General features: G+C 41.3%; 3 protein-coding genes across 4 annotated transcripts in view; 2 read left to right on the forward strand and 1 right to left on the reverse strand.

The window, feature by feature from the left end:
• The window catches only part of dclk1a (doublecortin-like kinase 1a), a 48,221-nt gene extending 38,049 nt beyond the window's left edge, over positions 1-10,172 (forward strand). For both annotated transcript variants that reach the window (XM_075487542.1, XM_075487543.1), the window contains 11 exons: positions 3,031-3,112; positions 3,921-4,093; positions 4,439-4,558; positions 6,700-6,846; positions 7,476-7,609; positions 7,822-7,899; positions 8,262-8,358; positions 8,465-8,545; positions 8,641-8,754; positions 8,973-9,046; positions 10,032-10,172. In XM_075487542.1, the coding sequence (XP_075343657.1) occupies positions 3,031-3,112; positions 3,921-4,093; positions 4,439-4,558; positions 6,700-6,846; positions 7,476-7,609; positions 7,822-7,899; positions 8,262-8,358; positions 8,465-8,545; positions 8,641-8,754; positions 8,973-9,046; positions 10,032-10,089 (1,158 nt within the window). In that variant the 3' untranslated portion in view covers positions 10,090-10,172. The remainder of the gene's footprint in view (positions 1-3,030; positions 3,113-3,920; positions 4,094-4,438; positions 4,559-6,699; positions 6,847-7,475; positions 7,610-7,821; positions 7,900-8,261; positions 8,359-8,464; positions 8,546-8,640; positions 8,755-8,972; positions 9,047-10,031) is intronic.
• Positions 10,173-13,190: 3,018 nt separating this feature from the next.
• On the forward strand, positions 13,191-16,310 carry rfxap (regulatory factor X-associated protein). Its single transcript, XM_075487546.1, has 3 exons — positions 13,191-13,881; positions 14,468-14,578; positions 15,977-16,310. The coding sequence occupies exons 1-3, from the start codon at positions 13,456-13,458 to the stop codon at positions 16,079-16,081; spliced, it is 642 nt and encodes a 213-aa protein (XP_075343661.1). The 5' UTR covers positions 13,191-13,455; the 3' UTR covers positions 16,082-16,310.
• Positions 16,311-16,887: 577 nt separating this feature from the next.
• smad9 (SMAD family member 9) lies at positions 16,888-23,086 on the reverse strand. Its single transcript, XM_075487545.1, has 8 exons — positions 22,993-23,086; positions 20,697-21,252; positions 19,328-19,543; positions 18,804-19,061; positions 18,596-18,706; positions 18,256-18,477; positions 17,573-17,829; positions 16,888-17,416 (listed from the first exon to the last, which is right to left on the reverse strand). The coding sequence occupies exons 2-8, from the start codon at positions 20,890-20,892 to the stop codon at positions 17,273-17,275; spliced, it is 1,404 nt and encodes a 467-aa protein (XP_075343660.1). The 5' UTR covers positions 20,893-21,252; positions 22,993-23,086; the 3' UTR covers positions 16,888-17,272.

Below are 23,086 nucleotides of genomic sequence, written 5' to 3' on the forward strand. Positions count from 1 at the left end.
TGGGGAAGGCCCTCTCACAACAACATTTTGATTATAATCTCCTTCTTCCCGGTTCACGGGTTGATGAGTCACGATGTCTTTTCAAGATGGGGATCATAGGTGTGAAAATGTTTGCTCTTTAACCATTTTGGACCAGACTGCTATCTCACTCCCCCTCTTTTATCTTTTCGTGTGATAGCTTAAGTGTATTATGTTTTGTTTTTTAAAATTTTCCCTGAAGCATTTAAACACGTTGCCGTGACTCCCTTGGATTGCAGTCCTTCCAAACTGTGATTAGAAACCTTCAGTGTCCAACCGGCAAAACAGAAAGCCAGAACTCCCCCGTGAGTTTTGATCCCCACCCATAAAAGTCAAGTAGATTATGTTTTCTGTCCGTCTAGACAACAAAATATTATCTCACCGGCATTGTGTACCTATAAAACACCGTAAGGCAAGCTGAGACAAGTTCTCAGTTTCCATCCAAATCTTATTAGAATTTTCCAAGAGCACAAACACTAATAAAACCCTCTTTTGAAAACCCTACATGTTGGCTTGACTGAAATTGGACAAGAAAAAAACAGAAAGTCAGCCAGGAGACAAGTTTGACTAAAGAAAACGAAGACCTCAGAATGTGTCTCACAATCAGATTCAGACAGCAGCATGGAGGACAAAGCTGCACCTCCCTAACTTGGTCATGTAAATATGCACTGCATTTTAATCCTAAATTCTACAGCTGGCAGGCTTCCGTGCCAACTACAGAGTAAACAATTATTTCTGCCGCAACACTTAAGCTTCTGTGCAAACACTCCACATTTAAGGACAACCACAGTCATCTACTTTAATTCCTATTTTTACACTGGTTAGTATGCAGTTGTTGAGTGTTGCTATTGCAGCTTTGAAGAGCTGTACCTCCAGCCTTGATGGCAAAGGTTTTGTCAGTGTGTTTTTCAGCTTGTGACTCATAGAGTAAAAGTGTAGGGATGAGGAGCCAGGAATAGTGTATGTCATATTGTGCAACAAGGAGGAAGCTGGATGATCACTCATGATCACTAGCAACCAGACCAGACTCCATACATTTTTTTGAATGTTTCCTCATCCCATCCATCTCTCTGTTTCTCACTCTGTCTGCCACTCCATCTGTCTCATGGCTGCTCGCACAGGAAAGACTGACAACATTTTCATCGAAGGTTAAACCCGCCTCCTGGCCCGCAGGCAGGAAATGGCCATATATAGGCTTTTGTCTCCACACTGGAAGTCTCAGAAGCTGCTGTTCTCCTCTCCTAGAGCAGTTTCCATAGCAACAGTATTTTGTTTCCCTGTGTGGCAGGCAGGCAGAGAGAGAGAGATGGATAGGAATTAAAAATGAGACAACGGGTAGAGTATAGGGCAGGACTGGATGTGCAATTGGGGCACAACAGGTGTAGAGGGGTCGAGGAGGGGGAGCAGAACAAGGATGTTTTTGAAATAAGCACAGAAGGGTCACCGGCTTTACGGAGAGTAGGTTTTCTTTTTCTGGAATGAGTACCCGACCAAACACAGCATTGCATAAACCAGACTCAGTCTGACTCACAGCTGCTTTCAGCTAGATGGTTTTCAGGTCAGAGCAGCAGAGGTGAGTAAAAGCACTGACAGCTACTCAGGCGGGGATATAGGACACATCAGTTCTGTAAATAGTTTCCATAGTCATTACCAGACTGGGAATGGCCTTTTTCCCTCTCTGCCATGATAACAACAAGCTCATATGTCAAGGACTTTTTTTCTTCATGACAAAATCAGACTTCTTTTTTTTTTAACATCTAGTAGTTGAGGTATTTGCTGCTGTTGAAACCCCAGAACCAGGATGTGATTTAAGTGACGGCTTCAGAGCTGTTTTTAAAAGTTTTATTGTGTGATGTTACATACCTGTTAAATTTCACCTCTTTTTAAACCTTATTTTGTTTGAAATATTTGCTGGGTTAACAGCTCAGCCATGGCCTGTCTCCAATTATTAAAGAAAAAACATTTCGGGCTTCTCCCTTCTAGAGAAATAGGACAGAAAAATATGAGAATTATGCAATGTATGCAATGAAATAGAGCGTATCAACAATTTTTCTATATTTCTGACCAACATTATTTAGTGGTTGCCACTGGCCATCTCCTTGTGTTCAACATCACAGAACAGTTTCTCATGCATGATGCACGTGTTGCAGACATTTACAGACCAAGCTTGTTAATAATTCAGGTTATCTACATGAAACAGCTATTACGTCAATTTTCGTCACTGGCAAGTTGCACCAGTTGGATTTATTTGAATTCTGGAAATATCCATACCCAAAGACCTGAAGGAAAAAGTTTGAGGCAGGAGAATTTGAACAGATGCTAGACAAAAGAAAAGTGGAGATAGCTACTGTAGATACAATTAAAAGCAGAATCCATCTTTCAATTAAACGAAGAGTTAGCCATCAACAGCATATGGGAGAGGGAACAGAGGCGGAAAACTAATAGAAATATGAGAGAGGTACATTCTCATTTATCGTTCCGACCAGATCGCTGCTGCTTCCATGACAACCAGACAGAAGGTTACAGGGTGGAGGCCATAATGAGTTTTTTTCTTCAGATAGATGCAGACACCTCATCTCAGCCACTCTCTTACCTTAATGACCCCCTATTCACTAACCAGTCAAATCTTCCCATAATAGTTTCTCCAGAACCTCTCTTCCTATGTTTACTGAGGGTCAGAGAGGAGCTCATTTGGATTAAATTGTCTGCCCAACATAGACTCACACCTACGGTTTGCTTGTATGAATAGCTGATTTTTATTGGCTTTATTAAGTCTGTTCTGACTCTTTTCTTGAGAAAAGTAGACACACAAAGCAGGGTGGAACATTACAACAGATGGACATATTAAGACAAAAACAACATTCAGTATGCATGTTAATTTTGGCTTGGGCTGTTGTAGAGGGAACTGTGATCATACTCTGTTGAATGTGAAGAGAATTGCAAAGCATTTTTGACTCTGCGGAGAAGATAATTTTGCCATCTTGCTCTCTGCCTACCCTCTCCCCCTTTCAGAGCTCCCAGGGTTCTTCCACCTCGCTGTCTTCCGCTCAAATTTCCAGCCCTGTGGAAGATGGTGATAGACTCATCACTGAAGGTGAGGAAAGATTATGTTGCTGACTTGTTCCATCTGTTCTTCAATTAGCAAAGGTCTTGTACTCGCAAATACCATGCATGTCTGAATCACGTACATGACCTTTGATGCATCTTCCTATCTAATTTTTTCTATCACACAGTTTTCTCACACCTTTCACTTGCTCTGATGTTCTTCTCACCTCACCACAAAACAATGATGTGGTGGTAAATCGTATATAGGATGTTCTATTATGAGTTGGCAACAACATAAAGAAAAACAGATACTGAGCTAAAGAAATGGCATTAATCTCCTAAACTGAAACAAGACATTCTAGTATCATCTGACATTTACATGTTTGACAGTTTTTCCTCTTCAGGCAGCTCGGAGGATCGTTTCAAATGTTCTAAAACGATTAGAAGTGAATTACATCAAAATCAGCATTCATTGCAGATATTTGCATTTTGATTCACCAGTTGGTTACACATTTAATTTTTCATTTGCAAGATTGATTACCACATTCAGAAAACTCAGCAGAGCTTTCGAGTGACAGAAATTCGACTGTGGGATGCAACTAAAGCCCTCCTTTGCGTTAAAATAATCTACTCACTAGCAAAAATAAAATAAGAATATAGGTATCATTTATACTTATTTGTTAAATTCAGTTCATTTTCAATCATTTTAGTTTTTATGTTCAGCTATATGTCAGAGAATGACTGTGCTAATATGAATGCTTATCAGTCCTAAAGAAAAACAGTGAAATGATTACGCATTCATTTGTTGAATTCTTGAGTCCCTCAGTTGATCTAAACCTCGGGCTTCTTCTTTGCAGCTGAGGTTCTCATGGATGATGTTCCAGCGGTGCCATCCTACATATCAGACCGCTACAAGGTGGGGCGGATGTTGGGCGATGGAAACTTTGCGGTCGTCCGGGAATGTGTGGAGCTCTCTACGGGACGAGAGTATGCTCTGAAAATCATCAACAAGGGCAAATGCAGAGGCAAGGTAAGTAAACATCCAACAAGTGAGATTTCCAAAGCAAAAGTGTACTTTAAAAGCCCATCCACTCAAATAGAAAAACTATTGACTTACACTAAATGTAAGACTTCTTCAGCTAAACTGCTCAAATACAAAAGTAGCTTTTTTTATAGACTGCTCTGAATATCAATTGTTTCCAATATCATTACAGCTGAAATACCTATGAAGACAAACAAAAAAGAGGAAATTAAAACTAAGAAAAGCAGCGTGGTGCTGTCATGTTTTAATGACTCAAGAGACAACAGAGCTCTTTGCATGTGTAGTGCTTATGATCAATATTTCACCTGATTGGGCTATTTTTTTTCTGTCCAGGAACACATGATCCAGAATGAGGTAGCCATCCTCCGTAGGGTCAAACATCCAAATATCGTCTTACTCATCGAGGAGGTGGACACTTACAACGAACTTTACCTGGTCATGGAACTGGTGAAGGTGAGCTTCTGCACTCCATTTACACGTTTATATGTGAGCCACGAGCTTTGGTAGGGGACATTTTCCCAAGCTAAGATGCAGAATAGATACATTCTCTTACATAAGATAGTGATCATTATCTCAAACTGAAGTGTGACTGAGAGGAGCAGAGAGGCAGAGATGGTGACAGCGACAGAGGGGTAACAATCAACCAATGCAGCAGATGACGAAGTTGCACAGTGTGGGCTCGAGAGAATCAGTCTGTGGCCCCAGGCACTCGTGTGTTCACAATTCTTCATTCTCTCTCTTGCTCTCTGAGTCAAGAAATGTTTGTGCATAATTCAGGAGCCAGGAATGCGATCCATCTGTTCGTGCCGTGATGTGGAGTACTACAGAATGTAGATGAGAGACAATCTGTGGGAGAAATGTGCGTACATGTGAGCCTGTCCAAAGTAGGAGGATAGAGAGGAGGCTGTGGATGAATGAGGAAACAAGTTGCTGCCAGGATGACAGGGACCGAGAAAGGGAGGGAAACAAATTGTTTAAAATTGAGTAACAAACATATTTTAGAATATTTTTTTTCTTTCTGTTTTGGGTTTGGTGGTTTAGGTTTAAATAAGAGGAAACATAATGTACAACAATGTGTGCAGAGAATGATTTGTGGCAGTTTTTGTGGAAGGCCCATTCCTGTTTTTAGCATGACCAAAAGTCATTTCTCTGTGGGCTTGGATATAGAGGAGCTAAGCCCGTAGAGAAATTATTTTTGAATATGCAAAATTAATTACTACATTGGTGTTTAAGAGTTAACCTTTTAGTATTAAGTATGACTGTATCACCAGATTTCAGGTCCCTAAAAGTAGAAAACATCGTACATTTTTGGGAGAAAATGTTCCCACATTACCTTCTATATGTGGTGTGACCCTTTGGATTTCTTCACATGAATAGCTCAATTTAGGTCCTCTCACAACATTTCTGTTGGATTAAAGTTAGGACTTTGACTTGGCCATTCCAAAGCAGGAATTTTATTCTTTTTTTTTTAACCAGCCATTGGAACAGAGCCTTAACAGAGTGCTTAATATCTTGCTGTGTTTGCTTTGAGACTCAGTTCACACTGATGTTCTGACATTTTGAAAGTGGGGATCGCACTGCATGATTTCAACGTTCTATAAATAGATAGGTCAGGCTGTCTACACCAACCTGATTGCCACCCACTGACCAAAAACATCTGACTTAACCTTTAAATGAACTATTAATCCAAGAGGTTCAGATTGTTTTGCCACTCATAAATGTCTGTAAAATCATTTTCCTCCATAAATAGATAAAAAAAAAAACGAACTATTGTTGTTTCATTTGAATAATTTGGGTTCTATTGATCTACTTTCAAGGCTTGAGTGAAAATCTGATGATATTTTAGTTCTCATGCAGAAATCCAGAAGCTTACAAGTAAATTTTTTAAACTGTTGTGGCTAAACTCCAACTAAAATCTTTTGGGACGCCAACTGTGAGCCGGGCTTAATTCCTCAGCTGGGTCGTAATGTCCTACTGCTTTTGGAACGAGATATTTAAACAGTCTCATATAGATGTAATGTGTAATCCATTAAGTTGGGCCACAATTCAGACATAAAGAAGGACAGATGCACTAGTTAGAGGCTGAGCTTAGGCATTTGACAGGTCGCATATTTAAACAACTGTCACTTAGTTTGAACCCTGACTGTGGGTCTGAATCAGTGCTGGAAAAGAGACACATTCAGCCCTATTTTAAGCTTCTGCTCCACTTAGTCCTCTCAGAGAGGAAGACTAGAGAGGGAAAAAAAGAAATGGGTGAAATCCAGAACAAATAGAATATATGATGAACTGAGGCAGAGAAAAGACGGGAAGAGGGAGAATTAATAGAAAAGACTACAATAAAAGGTAAATATTAAAGACAGGGGGAGGAGATGTTTCAACACAGCTGTGGAATGAGGACACGGATTATCCCTCTATCTGCTGAGAAGCCTAAAAACATGCCCTAAAGTGAACTTTTTTGCCCAAAACTCTTTTCAGCAGAAAAGATCAGCAGAAGTGAAAAGTTGTCAAGTTCTGTTTGAGTCTGTAAAAAAACAACAAACGGTCTATTGTTCCCCACTCTGACAGCCCTCATATTCATCATGACTTGTCCACAGGGGGGAGATCTGTTTGACGCCATCACCTCTGCCAACAGATACACAGAGAGAGATGCCAGCGGTATGCTCTACAATCTGGCCAACGCCATCAAATACCTCCACAGTCTCAACATTGTGCACAGAGACATCAAACCAGAAAACCTACTGGTGAGTTCTTCACACACTTTGTAAAAAATGCTCATGTAACTTGGCGCAGTCTCTTGTTTCCTGTCGCCTTTGTGAATGAATAGTGAAGTAATATCACTCTGGACTCTCACAGAGAGATGACTCATCCCTGCTGCCCTCGCATCTCCTGCACACTCCCTCATGTGTGCCTTCTCCCTTCTGTTAAAACCCTTGTTGTCGTGCTCTTACTCCAACTGCTGTTCTTCTTTTGCCCCATCATATGCCTTACGAGTGATGGTCAGATCAGATTCAGGCTTTTAGAAATGTGCTATTCTAAGGCCACATGTACCCCAACACACCAAACATAAGGCCATACGTTCTTTTCTTCTGCTTCCTCCACTCCCCCTTGTCTCTCCTTTTTTTACTTACCGACTGATTCTTTTATGCTCAATTTTTAATGTAGTGCAACAAATTTTTTTTTCTCAGAAAACAGCTTTCTGTAGCTCTTGGAAACATCTGTAGGAGAGTGATAGAATTATTCAGAGTGTAGTGTACCCTTTCACATACATGCGGTATGTCTAACAATGGTGTGAAAAAGCTTCAATGTGATCTCATGCAGCTCTTTCATAATAAATGACAGGTTTCTCTCCATGTTTGTTCTCTGTGTTTAGGTGTATGAGCATGCAGATGGCAGCAAAAGTCTGAAACTGGGAGACTTTGGTTTGGCGACTGTGGTTGATGGACCCCTCTACACTGTCTGTGGAACCCCAACATATGTAGCACCTGAAATCATTGCAGAAACAGGGTAAGAGCAGCTGCCGCTGAGTTGAAGTTGTTTAGACAAATCACAGAAGAAGGCACCACTCCTTTATCTCCTTTATATCATAATCAAGTGTCATGGCAGATATACCTCATTAGTAATAGTTTTAATGGATTTACAGATGGTGACTGCAGAGTGCGTCTCTTCCTTTACTTTGAGCTGATTTCTTATCTTCTTATTTGTGCTTATCTTTGAAGGTATGGCCTTAAGGTGGACATCTGGGCAGCTGGAGTCATCACCTACATCCTGCTGTGTGGCTTCCCCCCATTTCGAGGGTAAACTAACAACAACAACAAAACCCACTCCACTAACACAAATTATTACATCCCTTTTTCTGTTTTGAAGTTCCAGTGTGAAAAATCTATCCAGAGAAATGCAATAAGATATTCACATCTTTGCTTCCGTTAGTGTTGAATTGCATGAAATTTTTTTTCCTGTTTTCATTTCCTTACAATGATCACTTTGTATCTGAAATACCACCATCTTATTACAAGTGAAAGCCAATGTAGTTTGCATTTAAATATGTTATATTCGCTTGTTTGCAATCTGAAATTATTGCCACAAGATGTTACTACATCATACACACTGGACCTTCATTTTTTTAAATAAAAACTCTTTGATGTGGAAACATTTGCAGGAGCAGTGACGATCAAGAAGCGCTTTTTGATCAGATACTAATGGGCCAGCTAGAATTTCCTCTACCATACTGGGACAACGTGTCAGAGACAGCCATGGTGAATATTCATTCTGTGCACGGGTCAACTCTGTGTGCATATTGTGAACAGATTGATGTGCTTTACACAGTGTGCCAAACTCACCACTACCCGCTTTTTGCTGCAGGAACTGATTCGATCTATGCTGGAGGTGGAGGTGGATCAGAGATACACTGCCTTCCAGGTGCTGGAGCACCCCTGGGTCACTGTGAGTATAATGTCATCAAATTTATGGAGTGCCAGACTTTTATTCGGTTGCATAATTTTCCACAGAAACACTCACTTCTCCCTTGCTCGATGCAGGACGAAGGATTGTGTGAGAATGAGCACCAGCTGTCAGTAGCGGGGAAGATAAAGAAGCACTTCAATACCAGTCCGAGGGTCAATGACACTACTGCAGGAGTGTCAGTCATTTCTGTAAGTTTCCATTCTACACTAAAGTGCGCATAAACCAGCTGGTCTGACAGCAATTACAGAAAGCTAAACTGGTTTCCACAGAGCTCCAAAGTTTTCTGCAACTTTCTTTTCCGTTTGATCGCACTGTCTCTTGAGACAGATTCAGCTTTCAGATTCAGTTTGTGTTTCCACATGAACTGGTGTCTGGATTGATTGTACTGGTTTCTCTTTGTGTTCAGCTGGATGACAGCTTTTCTATGCAGAGATCTGGGTCGTTGGATTTCTACCAGCACCCCGCCATGTACTGGATAAGGTATGCTAGGTTTCCATGGAGACACAATAAGGTCACAAACAGCGAGAAATCAAAACAAGCTTGAATGGCGTCTCTGAAATGAACCCCCCCACCACCACCACTCACCTACCCTGAGTGCTGCCCCGCTAACTGCTGCTGCCTCTGTGCTGTTGTTGCCATGTCTTTTGATTTCTCTGCACGTTTTTTTTTGCTTTTTTCCTTTCATTCCTCCCTCGTTTTACAGATTTCATACCTACATTATCTGCACTGCTGTCGTCCGTCTCCTGCCAGGGATTGTTCTATGTTATCTTACTGTTTATCAGTCTTGTGCTTTTCTCATTGTGTGTATACGGGAATGTTTGTTAATTCAGCTCCTACAAAGCTCCTATCTTTGATAATAAAGTAAACAAACTGCTGTTGATGATCAGCTTTTGTTCACACAATTTCTTTGTGCCTTTACAAAGAAATAATCCCCTGCCATTGCTTGTGTCTTTGAATTGCTGCGATTTTATTCATTTCCTCAACTTGATGTGAAGCTTACATCCTGCTGTACCAGGACTTGCTTTTCAGCTTCTGTTGGCCAGCTACTATAATGTGACATTTCCACTGACTTATGGAGGATCTTTAGATTCATAGTTAGTAGTGACGCCAGTGATAAGGGGAATTAATAACAGACTTGAATAAATTAATAACAGATTTTGACATGCCAATTAGTTTTCCACAGCTTTCCATTTATGGAATGACTCACTGAGTACAGAGCTCCAAAATACCAAATCTATTTACATTTTTAATGAGATTTTGTGGCAGGTAAAGACTAAAGAAAGAAAGAATTAGTTGTTAGAAAACATCTTAATGAAATGACTATTTCATTTTATTATTTATTGGCTAATTCTCCTTGTGACTAACGAGTCAAATAGCAATAAGTAACTTAAACTCCATATTGGACAACTCATTGTGCTAGTCAAATGATCTAATCGTTATGTCCTTCTGTGCTTCCCTCGACCAGGCCACCCCTCTTGATAAGGAGGGGCAGGTTCTCAGACGAGGATGCCACCCGGATGTGAAGCCGCCACCTCTGCAGATGATTCTGACTGTGAAACCAGAAATAACTACAAACACACACCGGGCGAAGCCACCCTGTTGCCTCCCTGGCCTGCCCACGGCCCCTTCCTCTCTGACCCCCAACACATGCTCTGACCCCTCCCCAGACTCCAGCCCCCCATCGGACTCCGATGACATCTCCATCAGCTCAGTCAGCACCATCTGTTCCCCCAACTCGCCTTTCTAGAGAGGAGACAGAGGGGAGGAGGAGAATCCTCATCCAGCTCTTCCCTTTTGATGGAGGAGGGGGAAGAGGAGACGTCCGCATTCTCACAACTAATCTTGGGGGGTAGCAGAAAACTTTGGAGAAAAAAATAATAATTCAAGAGAATTTTGAAATCCCCTGAATCCATCTTTCCAAACCTGGAGGACAGATCGATGAAGGGGTGGATGAGCAAAAAAGGATGGGAGAGGATGGGAGAAAGACTAAAGAGGCTACACGAAACAGGCATCCTGAGGAGGAAGAAAAATGTGGAGTGAGGTGCAAGGCTTTTATTTCTTTTTAACGTTCTCTCATCTGAGCACATGTTGCAGAGCTCAAGGAGCGAGAAAGGGCAACAGGACAGTTTACCTTTCAGTGATGATCCGGGCCAAACATGGTGGAACAGCTCTACAAGGCAATATGAGAATATGGACCAATGTTCATGTTTTATTGAACCTTATTTATTCATTCTTTATTTACTGCATTTTTTATATGTATCTCCCTTTTTCATAGAGGATACTTTTGTTCTTCTTTTGTTGACTAAGAGCTTGGTGAATTGAAAATAATGGAAAAAAAATTGTGTAGAAGTAGAACTCAGACGTGTGTAAGTAGGCTGTAGTAGACTTGATCAACAATCTAATATTGTAACATCAGAGCTACAGGAAGTAGAAAAAAACGAGTTCTTGCAAAATATGATCAAAAACAGTATTAAAAACAGCACTTATGCTGTTACTCTTTGCTCCACACAGTACTGACGTTGCCTTCCCGTAAATGTTGGATTACAGTGTTACAGTTTACACTTTAAACAGACTGCTACAAAGACGATAATGGTGCATTTTATCGCAACTTGTTACGTTGTCATCTGCAAGTTCATAACATCTCAATACACACAATTCAGCAGCATCCGGATGCTTGTAGCAAATTTGACACCTTCTGTCTCAATGCACTCATTGATCCTCATTTATATCAACAATACAGATATAACTCAACATATTCCAGCAGTACAGAAGGTTCCAGTTCACGGTTTTGTATGTTTTAGATGTGTACACATGACCAATAATGAGGGCTGCGTATTTGCACAAAAGGTACTGCATTCTTTGTGCAGTCCAACGGGACAGAGAGAACGACAGTATGGATGTCAGAAAACCAGCAGCACTCGCGCAAAGCAGTAAAGTTAAAGGGATGAGGGAGGATTTAATTAAGCTCTGTACAACCTCATTCATAGCTTCATTTATCCTGATGAAAGCATGACAGACATACAGTAGCCTATTCTTATAAAACAAAACTGTTTAGTGATGAATTATTGTTTGTATGTTATGTAAATAACAATTTTATTTATTTTGATAGTTCACAATACTGTATATTTCTTTACTAGTAGTATGTCTATGAGAATTGTAGGGGGGGGGGGGGAGAAAAAAAGAGTCATACAAAACTAAATGAGTCTTGTGTAACAGTTAGCTTAGAAAACAAGATAATAATCCAGTGGAGAGCATTAGCTTGAAATGAGAAAAGCTGTTAGCTGAAAAGGGCCATTTGGACCTGATGTAATTCCATCTGGATGGAACTACACAGTCAAATCTGGAGAAGAGAACAGCTTCTTTGTTTCATGTTGGACGCGGGGAAATGATGCCAATGCTGGAGTAAAATCAACCAGTACTGTGATTTCCAGTATCTGATGGGAGGTCTGGGAAGCGAGAGAAATACAGAGCAGCTCCAGTTTTATTTATGTATTCATTTTTGCAGATTCCACTGCGGTTGTCTAGATTTCTGCATTATTCTCATCAGCGCACATGCACAGTAATGTGCCACAGATCCGTATGAATTTGTTGTGCTGTTGAAATTTACACTCCAGCACAAATGGTTTACCAAAGTGCTCTCACAGCTGCACCACCACATTACAGCGTGTTCCACATACTGATACCTGTACCTCTGTTTAAAAATGGTCTATCAATAACAATAGAAATAATTAAAACATGTTTCAAAATCAAATTGATGGTGTCTTTTTTTGAAGAGTTTTAATGTGTTTACGGTTTCGACATGCGGGTTTATATTGTTTTCACTGATTAAATAAACACTATTATCCCACCAATGCCCTCTTTTGCTATTTTTAGCTGTTATCTGCTGGGAGGCACTTCACTAGAGGGGTACTCAATGTTTTTTTATGAATCCCAATAAAAGCAAGAGAAGTAGGATTCGCAATTTTCTGTGCTCGACAGGGCAAGTGCTCTGCATGCAGGCGGGATGACAGAGTGGAATTTATTGCTCAGACCGAATAATAGAAATTTGTTTTGGTTTTACCACAGCTCCATGATTCAAGTTAGTTTCAGAGGTGGGCGGGTAATATCTAATAAATCAGGGAAATAGGGTATGACATGTTTGCATGTTTCAGAGTTCTCACCTATTACAGAACTAATAACTCAGCTAAAAACAAATTGTAACAAGATGCTATATGACCAAAAAGAGACATAAACTAGTAAGTGATATATAGGATGAACATGAAGAAGTAAAAGATGGTGTAACACGATCCAAATCATGCACTAATTCAGTACAAACAATGTTAGTAAAGATGTGACACAGCCAGTTTGTTGCCTGAATGACTGGTAAGGAGCTGTGAACACAGCTGTGTCCAAGGGTCAGTGATCCACAGTGAGTGTGAAGAGAAGGCTCCCCTCTGTGACAAGTGCCACACAAGTAAATATGTTGCTATTTTGGTGAAGTGCAATTTATGAAATATGTTTAAATTATTTATTCTGTCACTTTGTGAAACGCTTTCTTTGATCAAATCTGCACAGTCTGAATAACGTGCTATTCCTATTATGACCTGCAGGGGTCGCTCTAGCACTTAAAACCAATAAGCGAAGAAGATAGTTGTTGTGGAAATGCTTTGAGCTAAACCAATCGTGTCACTATAGCGGACCATAAATCATGAGATTGCGTTTTGAAATCATGTTGTAATCATAGCATTCCGATTTTCAAAAAGAGACTGCGCTTTTATTACGGAAAACTGGCTTGGAAATGTAAGACAACTCGTGTACGAGCTAGCTACAGTTAACGTGAGCTTACTGTAAAGGACGGGTAGTTAGCTTGCTAAGCTAGCTGCAGCTTCACTGTTCTGTGCGCTGCAGTCATGAGCGAGGAGGACAATTCATCTGCAAATAAAGACAAAGACTCGACTCTGCTGCTCACTAAAGACGGACAAAGGTACTATGTGAGTAAAAGCGGAGTGGTCGACAGCAGAAATGTGATAACTCCACACGAGCCAGAGAACAACGTCTCCTCCTATGACATGGATGATCCGGACGAGGAGAGCGATGTTCTAGACACTTCGGATCCCAGAGACAGCGCGGCCAGCCCGGAGGAGCTCAACGACGAGGAGACCTCGGAGGTGGACAACGCCCCCAAGCAGTGCACCTACGACGGATGCACGGAGACGACAACGCAGGTGGCCAAGCAGCGGAAACCGTGGATGTGTAAAAAACACCGCAACAAGATGTACAAAGACAAATATAAGAAGAAGAAGAGCGACCAGGCCATGTCCACCGGGAAACTTGATGTAAGACAAAGCTTCGTTATCAGGGGCGATTTTAGGATCTGGTCTTTAGGGGTGCCCAGCCCCCAGTGCTCACAGAGGCACATTTTTTCTCACTAATTGAGGCAAACTAGTAGGCTACATTTATAAATTTTGGAGCCGTATTAGTTTTGCTTTGAGTAATGTTTTCCCCTACAACATTCAATTTTGACCTCTTCATTTCAAAAGACTGTGGGCTTGACAGGGATAACAGAGAGCCTGAGACAAATATTGAAGATAACGCAACATTTATTTTGGGAGTAAAGAGTTAAAACAAAAACAAATGCTAGAAAATAAATAAAACAGTCACTAAAATAATGCATCCTTGAGCAAAAAAAAATGTGTTTTTGCACAATATAATATTTTTAAAATGTGCTGAGCCAGGGGGTGCCGAGCAATCTCACGGTGGTGCCTTGGCACCACTAAAAATACCCTAGCCTCGCCCCTGTTCGTTACATATTTTACTTCTGGAGGTATCGGTTTGAATAGTATTCCAGCTTTTCCAGACTTCACTGAGCCACAGTTCAAACCAAAGTTCCTCACTTATTTGTCTTTGTTTTTACATGACCAGGAAAATTCAGAGGAGCGGCCCGTGTCTGTGAACAAGCAGCGCCTGGGGGCCATGGGGGACCGTCCAGCCAGACCTTCCCTGATAGAGCAGGTCCTCAACCAGAAAAGATTGGTATGTCATAATGCGGGTTTGATGCAGAAGTACAAACCCTAGCAAAAAAAATAAATAATAGAATCACAACACACTGGAAGATATTCATTCTGCTTTATTATTTTGAAAGAAAATGACAAATGATGAAAACTTTTGTAAAATCTTGAGAAAGGCCACACTGGCCGAAACGTTGTTTGTACAATAAATTCAGCATGATGGACAAGAGTGTGCGGTATCTTCCCCTTTGAAGTGAACTAGTACCCGCTACCTGCACCTCGAAACTTCTGGTGTGCGTTGGTTTCTTCCTCCTAAAATGATGAAAACACAGCATACCTCAAAAAGTGTTGATGAAATAATATTTTTGCTCTCGTTTGATCGAATCAAATAGAAGGAAAATGAATGAATATCTTCCAAGGTTTGTGATATCATACCTTCTGACAGGGTATGTAGAATGGTGACGTGCAAATAGAAGTTGCAAACTATTCAGTGAACCCAAGCTTTAAAGGGATAGTTCGCCTCTTTTGACATGAAGCTGTATGACATCCCATACTAGCAATATCATTTATTAAATTTGACTTAGCCCCCGCTGCTTCCTGTGAGCCGAGTTCCAGCCTCGTTTTGGCGTTGATGAAGGTAGTCCGGCTAGTTGGCTGGGGCCCCAAAAATAAAGCGTTTTGCTTCTCAAAACAATATGCGTTCAAAAGAGTAATACATATACATCACAAAATCGTTCATCCAGAAAAAGTCAGACCTCACAATCGCTTGGCGCTATTTTCTCTCTACCTTCGTATCACTACGGGCTGTGTAAACTGTGCAGACTGAAGTGCAGACCGAGCACTCCCCTGCTTCCGAGCAGCAAAGACCGTAACAGGCGCGGCTATCGCTAGGTGGCTGCACGCATTGATATGAAGGGAGGCAAAAATAGCGCCAAGCGATTGTGAGGTCTGACTTTTTTTGGATGAACGATTTTGTGATGCAAATGTATTACTCCTTTGAACAAATATTAGTTTGAGAAGCAAAACACTTTATTTTTTAAACCCCAGCCAACTAGCCCGACTACCTTCGTCAACTCCAAAACGAGGCTGGAACTCTGCTCACAGGACGCAGCAGGGGGTAAGAAGATGTTCATAAATGATATTGCTAATATGTTATGTCATGCATCATGTCAAAAGAGGCGAACTATCCCTTTAAGGCACTGTCTGTGTTTCCCCCCTTTCTCCTTTATCCAGAATTTTATTTTACTGCTTTTTTTTTAATGAACTGTACCATTCTTTGCTAAAGCGGAGCTGAAGAAGCTTCTGACTTGAACACAACCAGTTGTTTGATCACCACCAACTTGCTCACTGAGATGTACTTTACTTTTATACCAGAATAATTTCTCAGATTTTCCTTTGAAATGTGAATGTCTGTGTCCTCCAGTCACTGCTCAGGAGTCCAGAGGTGATCAGCTTCCTGCAACAGCAGCAGCAGCTTCTGGCGACACACAGCCGCAGCCAGACGCAGCAGCAGTTCCAGGGCTGTTGACACTGGCTGTCAGTGCAAGACAGTATTTGGGATGCATTGCATGGACTGACGAGGAGGGGGGGTATAAAAAAATCGTAACCATACACTGTACGAATGATATTTTCCAGCTTGTGAGCTATCTGGAAGGTGTATTACAGGTATAAAGAGACAATTTAAAGGCATGGTGAGGCTGGTGGACTATATCAGGTGAATTCAAATAAAACCATCAAAGGGTGTTGATTTCAACAAACTTTTGGTGTCTTGTGATTTTTGTATTTATTTTTTTTTTTCCAAGTACATGCCATCTTTTCTCCCCACATCCAATTCATTTATGTATTGTTGCATTGGTCAAGTCCCATTCTTTCAGATGTTTTTTTTTTTTTTCATTTAGCAGTAATCCCGAATGCCTTGGGATATAGTTGTCCTATGATATGGATATGTTTCTGTTTACTCTGTGCTCTCCTGATAAATACATTGGTCCTCACTGTGATTTAGTGATTTGTCTTTAAATGTTGTGACATGTGACAATCAATTGTCTTTCAAGGACGTGTTTTTCAATAGAATATTTCATCTGTTCATCTTGAACTGTGGCACAAACTGTAAATTATGGATCCATTAAAAATAAGGGTACACAAATGCTTAGAACAGCACCCTTCATGCACCACATGATGCTAAAGTGCAGTAAGAGAAGTGATGTCCCTATTGTGATGGGTTTTTTTCCCCTGATGAGACATTTCCCAGGTTTTTGTGTTCAGTGTGTTGTACGTTTTATTCTTTGCTGTGAGAAAAAGCTAAAGTTTTGAAATAAAAAAATCTTGGAAAGTAACGATAAAGGGAAAAAAAACATTTTTAATGGAACAAGTAAAAAGCAGCCAGTACATTAAACATTGGTCAACACATGGAGATACAGCACATACAATCTTATAAACGTTTCTATAACATGAGTACCTGCAAATATATCCCATTTTTCTGGTCTTTGTTCAGATAACGTGGCCCGATGAGAATAAATGCTTCAGCATACTGAAATCAAGAACCACTTCTAAGCCTAAAAGAACGCGTTTCAGTTGTGTGCCCTGAAATGTTAAAGCTGTACACCAACTTGACATTTTATACACGATATTGAGAGGAAATTAACAAAAAATCATACAGAATCTACGACTACCTGTCTGAAGAGAATAAGCACACACTAAGAAGTGTGTGTATGTTTTCATGTTATGACACCGAAGAGATGGGGTTGTGTGGCGAGCCCATCTGTGTGAGGACCTTGTCCAGCCACTGCAGGGGCCCATGCAGGTGCACTTCAATCCAGCAGGGGGTGCTGGTCACATCTTGTCTGTGGTATTCAGCACCCCAACCCTGAGGAATAGACACAACCATAAATCTCACCTGGTCTGGTGACAGTTTGTGTGCTACCTGATCAAAGCATTTAACAAGATTTGTTAGGTCACGTAAAAATAAGATTACTATCAGGCTGTGTGGCACATACATGAGATTTAACAGAAAGCTTGGTACCTTAACAAAGCTCATCCGGATGGTGCACATCTTGGTGAGCTCGTACACAACCTCAAAGCCATGGTTGACAGACTGGGCGAGAAGTTGTGCAAAGAGCTGGTTGTTGAAGATCTTGAGACTGCAGCCACTGGGGATCTTACACACTGTGGTGGTGTGAAAGCCATGCTGGAAATTACAGTTGCGGCTCTGAACAAAAATGCTGCTGTCACTCAGACACTCTGCATACACCTCCCCGCCCACGTAGTACAGGTGTAAACCTGAGAAGAAAGAGAAGCAAAGAATCCAATACTCTCATGTGATGACGACTATAAAGACGAGCGCATATAAACCACTCTTACTGTGGTGCAAATGAAACACTATCACAGTGTGTGAAAGGTACAGTGACCGAGAGGTGGAAAATGCTACAATATTAGACAACACACGGCAAAAACTAGAATGTAAGGCTACGCAAAAACAAAACAGAAATTAACATTTCAACTTTTTTTTTTAAATGTTTTATTTTGTAAAATGTGTTTTTTTAATTTTTTAATTAATTAAATTTATTTATCTATTAATCAATTAATCAATTAATTAATTAATTAATAAAACAATGGCTCTTGCCAATTGTTCGCCGGTTGACAGTAAGATGTTAGACATAAGTGTGTGCTCTGATATGAATTATCCACAGGAGCTGTGCAGCCTACCTTTGCCTATGTGCCTGCGTGTGTGCTCTATAGTGGAATTGCGGTTCACGTTGGAAAGCAGGCCCAGGCAGAAGCGGTTCTTGTTGTTGGACGGGTCCGTGAAGCCGTCTACCAAGACGCTGCGGGCTGAGGCGTGGAAAGTCTCTCCCACCCTGTTGTTGAGCTCATAGTAAGCTATGGAACACCAGTACTCAGGCTCCTCGTAACATACGGGCCTTAAATCTAAATAGAGGGTTAACTTACAGCTGTGTGTTGCACATCAAACATGTCCAATAATAAGCATATTTCTGTTTTTACAGACACTTCAAATTCATGTAAAATTCAACATGTGCAAAACTACCTGTGTGTGGAGCAGAAAACGTGAGTTTGGTAATCTCTGTGCCGCTTCTTGGCTTCACATCTTCTTGAGGGCTTGTCTCCATCATGCTATACGGAGGTGGAGGAGTGTCAGCTGTGGGAAAAGATGATCGATCAGGGTCCCAATCTACTAGATCCACGCTAAAAGTGCAACCTGTTTGCCTCGTATGCCCAATTCTTTTGATTCCTACCTGTGATGTGATATGGGCTTCCAGGTTCTGCGGAGCTGTTCGGGGAATTGGGGTAACTTTGTGAGGTGGGGGACTGCGCGAGGGATGAAGGGGAGGAGGAGGGGAAGGAGGAACAGGGCAGGGGAGGGAAGGAGTCTGGGTAGGTGGCATTTTGGGGCATCAGAGGCTCGTTGTGCAGGGAGGCATTCCTGAACTTTGCCAGTAAACTGTGCTGAGGGTTGAACTCGCTGTGGCGTGGTACCAGAACAGGCGGCAGCACTAAAAAGACAAGATGGGAGGAAAATGAAAAAAAAAGAAACAAGACAAAAGGTACAGACGGAGCAGATAAAAGACAAGAGAGAGCCAGATGCTGCTATATAAGCTCAGGTTACAGCAAGAGCTTTTGACTTGGGAACTCAATGAGATCAGATGTCCTGTTTCTATATATATACACGAACTCACAAAAGCTTTACTCTGTCAAAATTCAATAACAACCATGTTTTTATGATCAATCTGGAAGATTTGTTCTCCACTAATGCCTGTACCTGGAGTCTCCACACGCCTGTAGTGATACGGGTTGACGCAGATGTCCTTCTGCTTGGAGCCGAAGGCGAACTCGCAGCACTCGAGGGCTTTGAGCTCATGGTGGGACTGCAGGTCAGGCCAGCGCCACACCCTGCAGTAGATCACATGGGGCAGACCCTTCCTGTGGGACACCTGCAGCCTCCCGTCCAGTGACCGAGGAATCGTCACGCACTTACCTGGAGGATTAAAATAACAGTCCTCATTACAGCTTTTAATTCCTTTTGTTGTGGGTTGATTTTTTTGGCGGTTTGAAGCTTTAATCCTGAGAAAAGTGTATTACTGTGATTGTTTTTATTTTTTTCTATTTCTTTTGAGTATGAGAAGCACTTCAGCTAATACTTTTACTATTTCTTGTGCACTTGATGGAAATCTAAGTTCTACAAGATAATAGATTTAGATTGCTTACTAGTGCCAAATGCGTGCCAGCTCCTTTTCTGTGTTACATGGGAATGAAAACAATAAATAGTGGTGGAATTGATCCTTTACTTAAGTAAAAGTACCAACAGCAATGTAAGCAATATGAAAATACTCATGATTGGCATGATGTTTGGCATGAAATCTCGTACTCGGGAAAAAGTAGCTAAATATAAGAAGCAAAGTGACTGGCACATTATTCTGCATCACATAAATACACAATACAAAAGCATCAATGTGTGAGCAGCATGTTTATGTTTTTGAGGTGGAGCTGGTTTATTTACAGTCAGTTGACAAACTACAAATAAATCTGTAAGATTTTAAGATGATTAAAAGAAAAGGAAACAAACAAATCTCTCAGATACACAAATACAGAAATCAGTTTTCTTCATCATTTGATTTTTCTTTTCCACTTCGGAAAATCATTTGCGCATTCACTAAAATAAAACCATGTGAGAGGAGGAAAAAGAAAAAAAAAGATTGTGTTTGATGAAGCTGGTAACAACTCATAAACATCAGAGATGTGGCCCCAACTATGCGCTGTTTGTTGTGATGTTGTTCATTGTGGGTAAAAAAATAAAAAATAATTAAATATCTGGTAACTAAAGCTGTCAAACTAATGGAGTAGAAAGAACAATATTTATGTCTCAAATTTGAAGGAGTGGCAGTATGAAGTAGCATTAAATGGAAAACTCTAGTAAAATGCTTAAGTATAGCCATTTTGATGTGATAGCCAGTGAAAAACCCAAGCACACATTAGAAAAGTCAGAACATTGCTGGGTTTTTTTGTCATCTTTCCTTATCCTGCAAATCTTCTCACGCCAGGATTATCTTAGGACCCCGTCCATGGCTTATGAATGACAGCTAAAGACTCACAACAGGTTAAACTTCTATATTTGACACTGTGATACTCACTCGGCTGTCCAGGGCTGCTGAGGGCTCTCTCCAGCTCCTCCATTGCTCCTTTCTTCTTCTTAAGTTTCTTCACAAGAGAATCTACAGCCTTTTCTGCCCACTTCTCCTCCTCATCCCCTTGCTTCCAGCCAAGCAGGCGCTTCACCGCCGGGCTGGTGAAGGAGAACAGGGACGTAATGGAGCTAGAGGAGTTCATTTTGAGATGGATAAACGGGTGGCGAGATGAACTGATAGGTCCGGTTAATGGGATAAGAGCTCCCTTGAGGACAGAAGTGAAGAGGCAAATAATGAGCAGCCAGGACACAGAGGAAGAAAAAAGGGTAAAGATAAAAGGGAGCGTGATGAGTCTGTGTAAACAAAGGCTGTTTTTTTTTTATTCTGCAGCTACTTCCGAGCAGCCCCGGTGGAAAAGTTGGGACTACAGCCAACACAGTGCAATCCCTAAATCCACTCTCTGCGTTGGCACCGAAAGGGATCTGACAGCTCTGGATTAAGAGTCTCCTGAAGGGAAGGTTGTTCCTTACACAGCCAGAAATCCAGGTCAAGTTTCAATCATCTGGCAAGAAACACAAGAGACTGTATTAACTGACAGTTCAGCCAAAACAGATGCAAAGCTGGAGGTTAGGGAGCAAAGAGATGCTGGGGTTTATTTGTCACTGAGGTGGTACGTTGGCCTGGAGACATGAGTACAGTCCAAACGAACAGCACATACTCCTATTTAATGAAATGGGCATTAGAGGTGGATTTCCATCATAAAGAGTCTGTATCAGCAGGGTTACAGAGAGCATGCCTACATCAGACTGATCTCCAAGCTGAATAACTATATTGTTATTCTCCTTGGAGAAAATGAAATGCGTAAGAAAACTGTTTCAGAGAGAGCCGGCCAAGATGGCAAAGCTCATTTCTAGATGCACCAACAATGAGGAATGTCCTTTCTGGCCTCTGTTTCTATGATCATGCCACTGACGCCCAGGAGCCATACTGTCTGGCCAGAACACATCACAGGGCAGGAGGGGGAGAGGGAGACAGAGAGGGAGACACACAGAGAGTTCTCTCCTTGTGTTTGTGTCTCTCTGGCCATCTGAATTGTACTGGAAATGACAAAAGTACATGCAATGAGGAATAGAAGCACATGCCACAATGGACTCCAGAGCAGTGTCTTAATGATGAATTTCTCAAACTTTTTTTTGCTCAAATATTTATACAAGAAATGCCTGAGACGCAACTGAAAGTTTTTGACTGCCTCCTTTGTAATGCGGTTCAGGCTCTGGGGCATCATGTCTGAGTCATTTGACAGAAAATACAGCATAACTTTTACATGTAATTACCTTTTTCTTCCCAGATTCAGGCTTCAGAATATATTCATTCTGCAGTTCTCCACATCCATTCATTTTTTGCAACAACAACAAAAAAACAACAACAAAGAGAAACATGTATGTGCAGACGGACCTTAAAAGGTGACCTGGAAGTTCCTCTACCCACATGCTTTTGGCATTGCCAGAGCCACATTCCTCTTAAATTTTGCACTCTCATATAAGATGGAGCTAAAAAAAACAACAACACAGGTAATATCTACATCACGCCCTGTGCTTGTTGGTAGAAATGTGACCTGCACTGGCATCTGGTAGAGAAGCAGACAGCTGGGGTTTTACAATGACAGCAAAAGCGCACAAGCTGAATGCGGCATCAGTCCGTCGCTGCTGCTGCTGCTGCTGCTGCTTTATGGAGCCTGGCGTCACTCAGTCTGCAGCCTCAGATAGGCTAATTACCTAATGCTTTATCACCAGTACACCCCTTTCCAAAAAAGTAAACACGCCAGCTTCCTTTTACAATATCCTCCATACAGCCTTTTTACAGCGACACAATCCGGCTTCTGCACCAACCTTTACATAAGCACACATTCATGGTGAACAGAAACGTCAACATTACTGAGATTCTTATAATCAAAGTGTCATAAGATGTCCAAAGAGATAAGCCAACCGAACACAGGTAGCAAAGACGTAACTTTAACTATTGTGGCGTATGTGCTCAAGATAAGAATGCAGTGGTATCATAGCGTTATATTAACCTACACATCATTTACTGCACTCAGTCACATCTATCACAATAACAGATCCCGAAAAGTTGCCCGACAGCAGCCTGCAGGTAAAAACATCTTACGCAACTGTTTAACACATCAACAATCTTTTGATATTTGTCAGAGCTGCACATCCCTAACGAACAGATGACACATGCAGCAAATAATCAATGAAAAGTTTCTGCAAACGTACAACAAGCTGCTGGTTTGTTTTCTCACCTCTGAGCTGACAACAAGTGCACTGCAGACGGAGACTTCTCAGTCCGTAGTGGGTCAGGCACTCTAGCGATGAAGGTGTGTGTGCGTGCGTGTG

This window comes from Odontesthes bonariensis, chromosome 16 (genome assembly GCF_027942865.1).
Source record: "Odontesthes bonariensis isolate fOdoBon6 chromosome 16, fOdoBon6.hap1, whole genome shotgun sequence".
Classification (NCBI taxonomy): Eukaryota; Metazoa; Chordata; class Actinopteri; order Atheriniformes; family Atherinopsidae; genus Odontesthes; species Odontesthes bonariensis.

Coding starts and splice junctions, on each gene's coding strand:
- rfxap (XM_075487546.1), top strand. CDS start 13,456: ATGAGCGAGGAGGACAATTCATCTGCAAATAAAGACAAAGACTCGACT. Junction 13,882..14,467: donor TGTCCACCGGGAAACTTGAT/GTAAGACAAAGC, acceptor TTACATGACCAG/GAAAATTCAGAGGAGCGGCC. Junction 14,579..15,976: donor TCCTCAACCAGAAAAGATTG/GTATGTCATAAT, acceptor TGTGTCCTCCAG/TCACTGCTCAGGAGTCCAGA.
- smad9 (XM_075487545.1), bottom strand. CDS start 20,892: ATGAACTCCTCTAGCTCCATTACGTCCCTGTTCTCCTTCACCAGCCCG. Junction 18,478..18,595: donor GTTTTCTGCTCCACACACAG/GTAGTTTTGCAC, acceptor CCCTCTATTTAG/ATTTAAGGCCCGTATGTTAC. Junction 17,417..17,572: donor TCCGGATGAGCTTTGTTAAG/GTACCAAGCTTT, acceptor TCTATTCCTCAG/GGTTGGGGTGCTGAATACCA.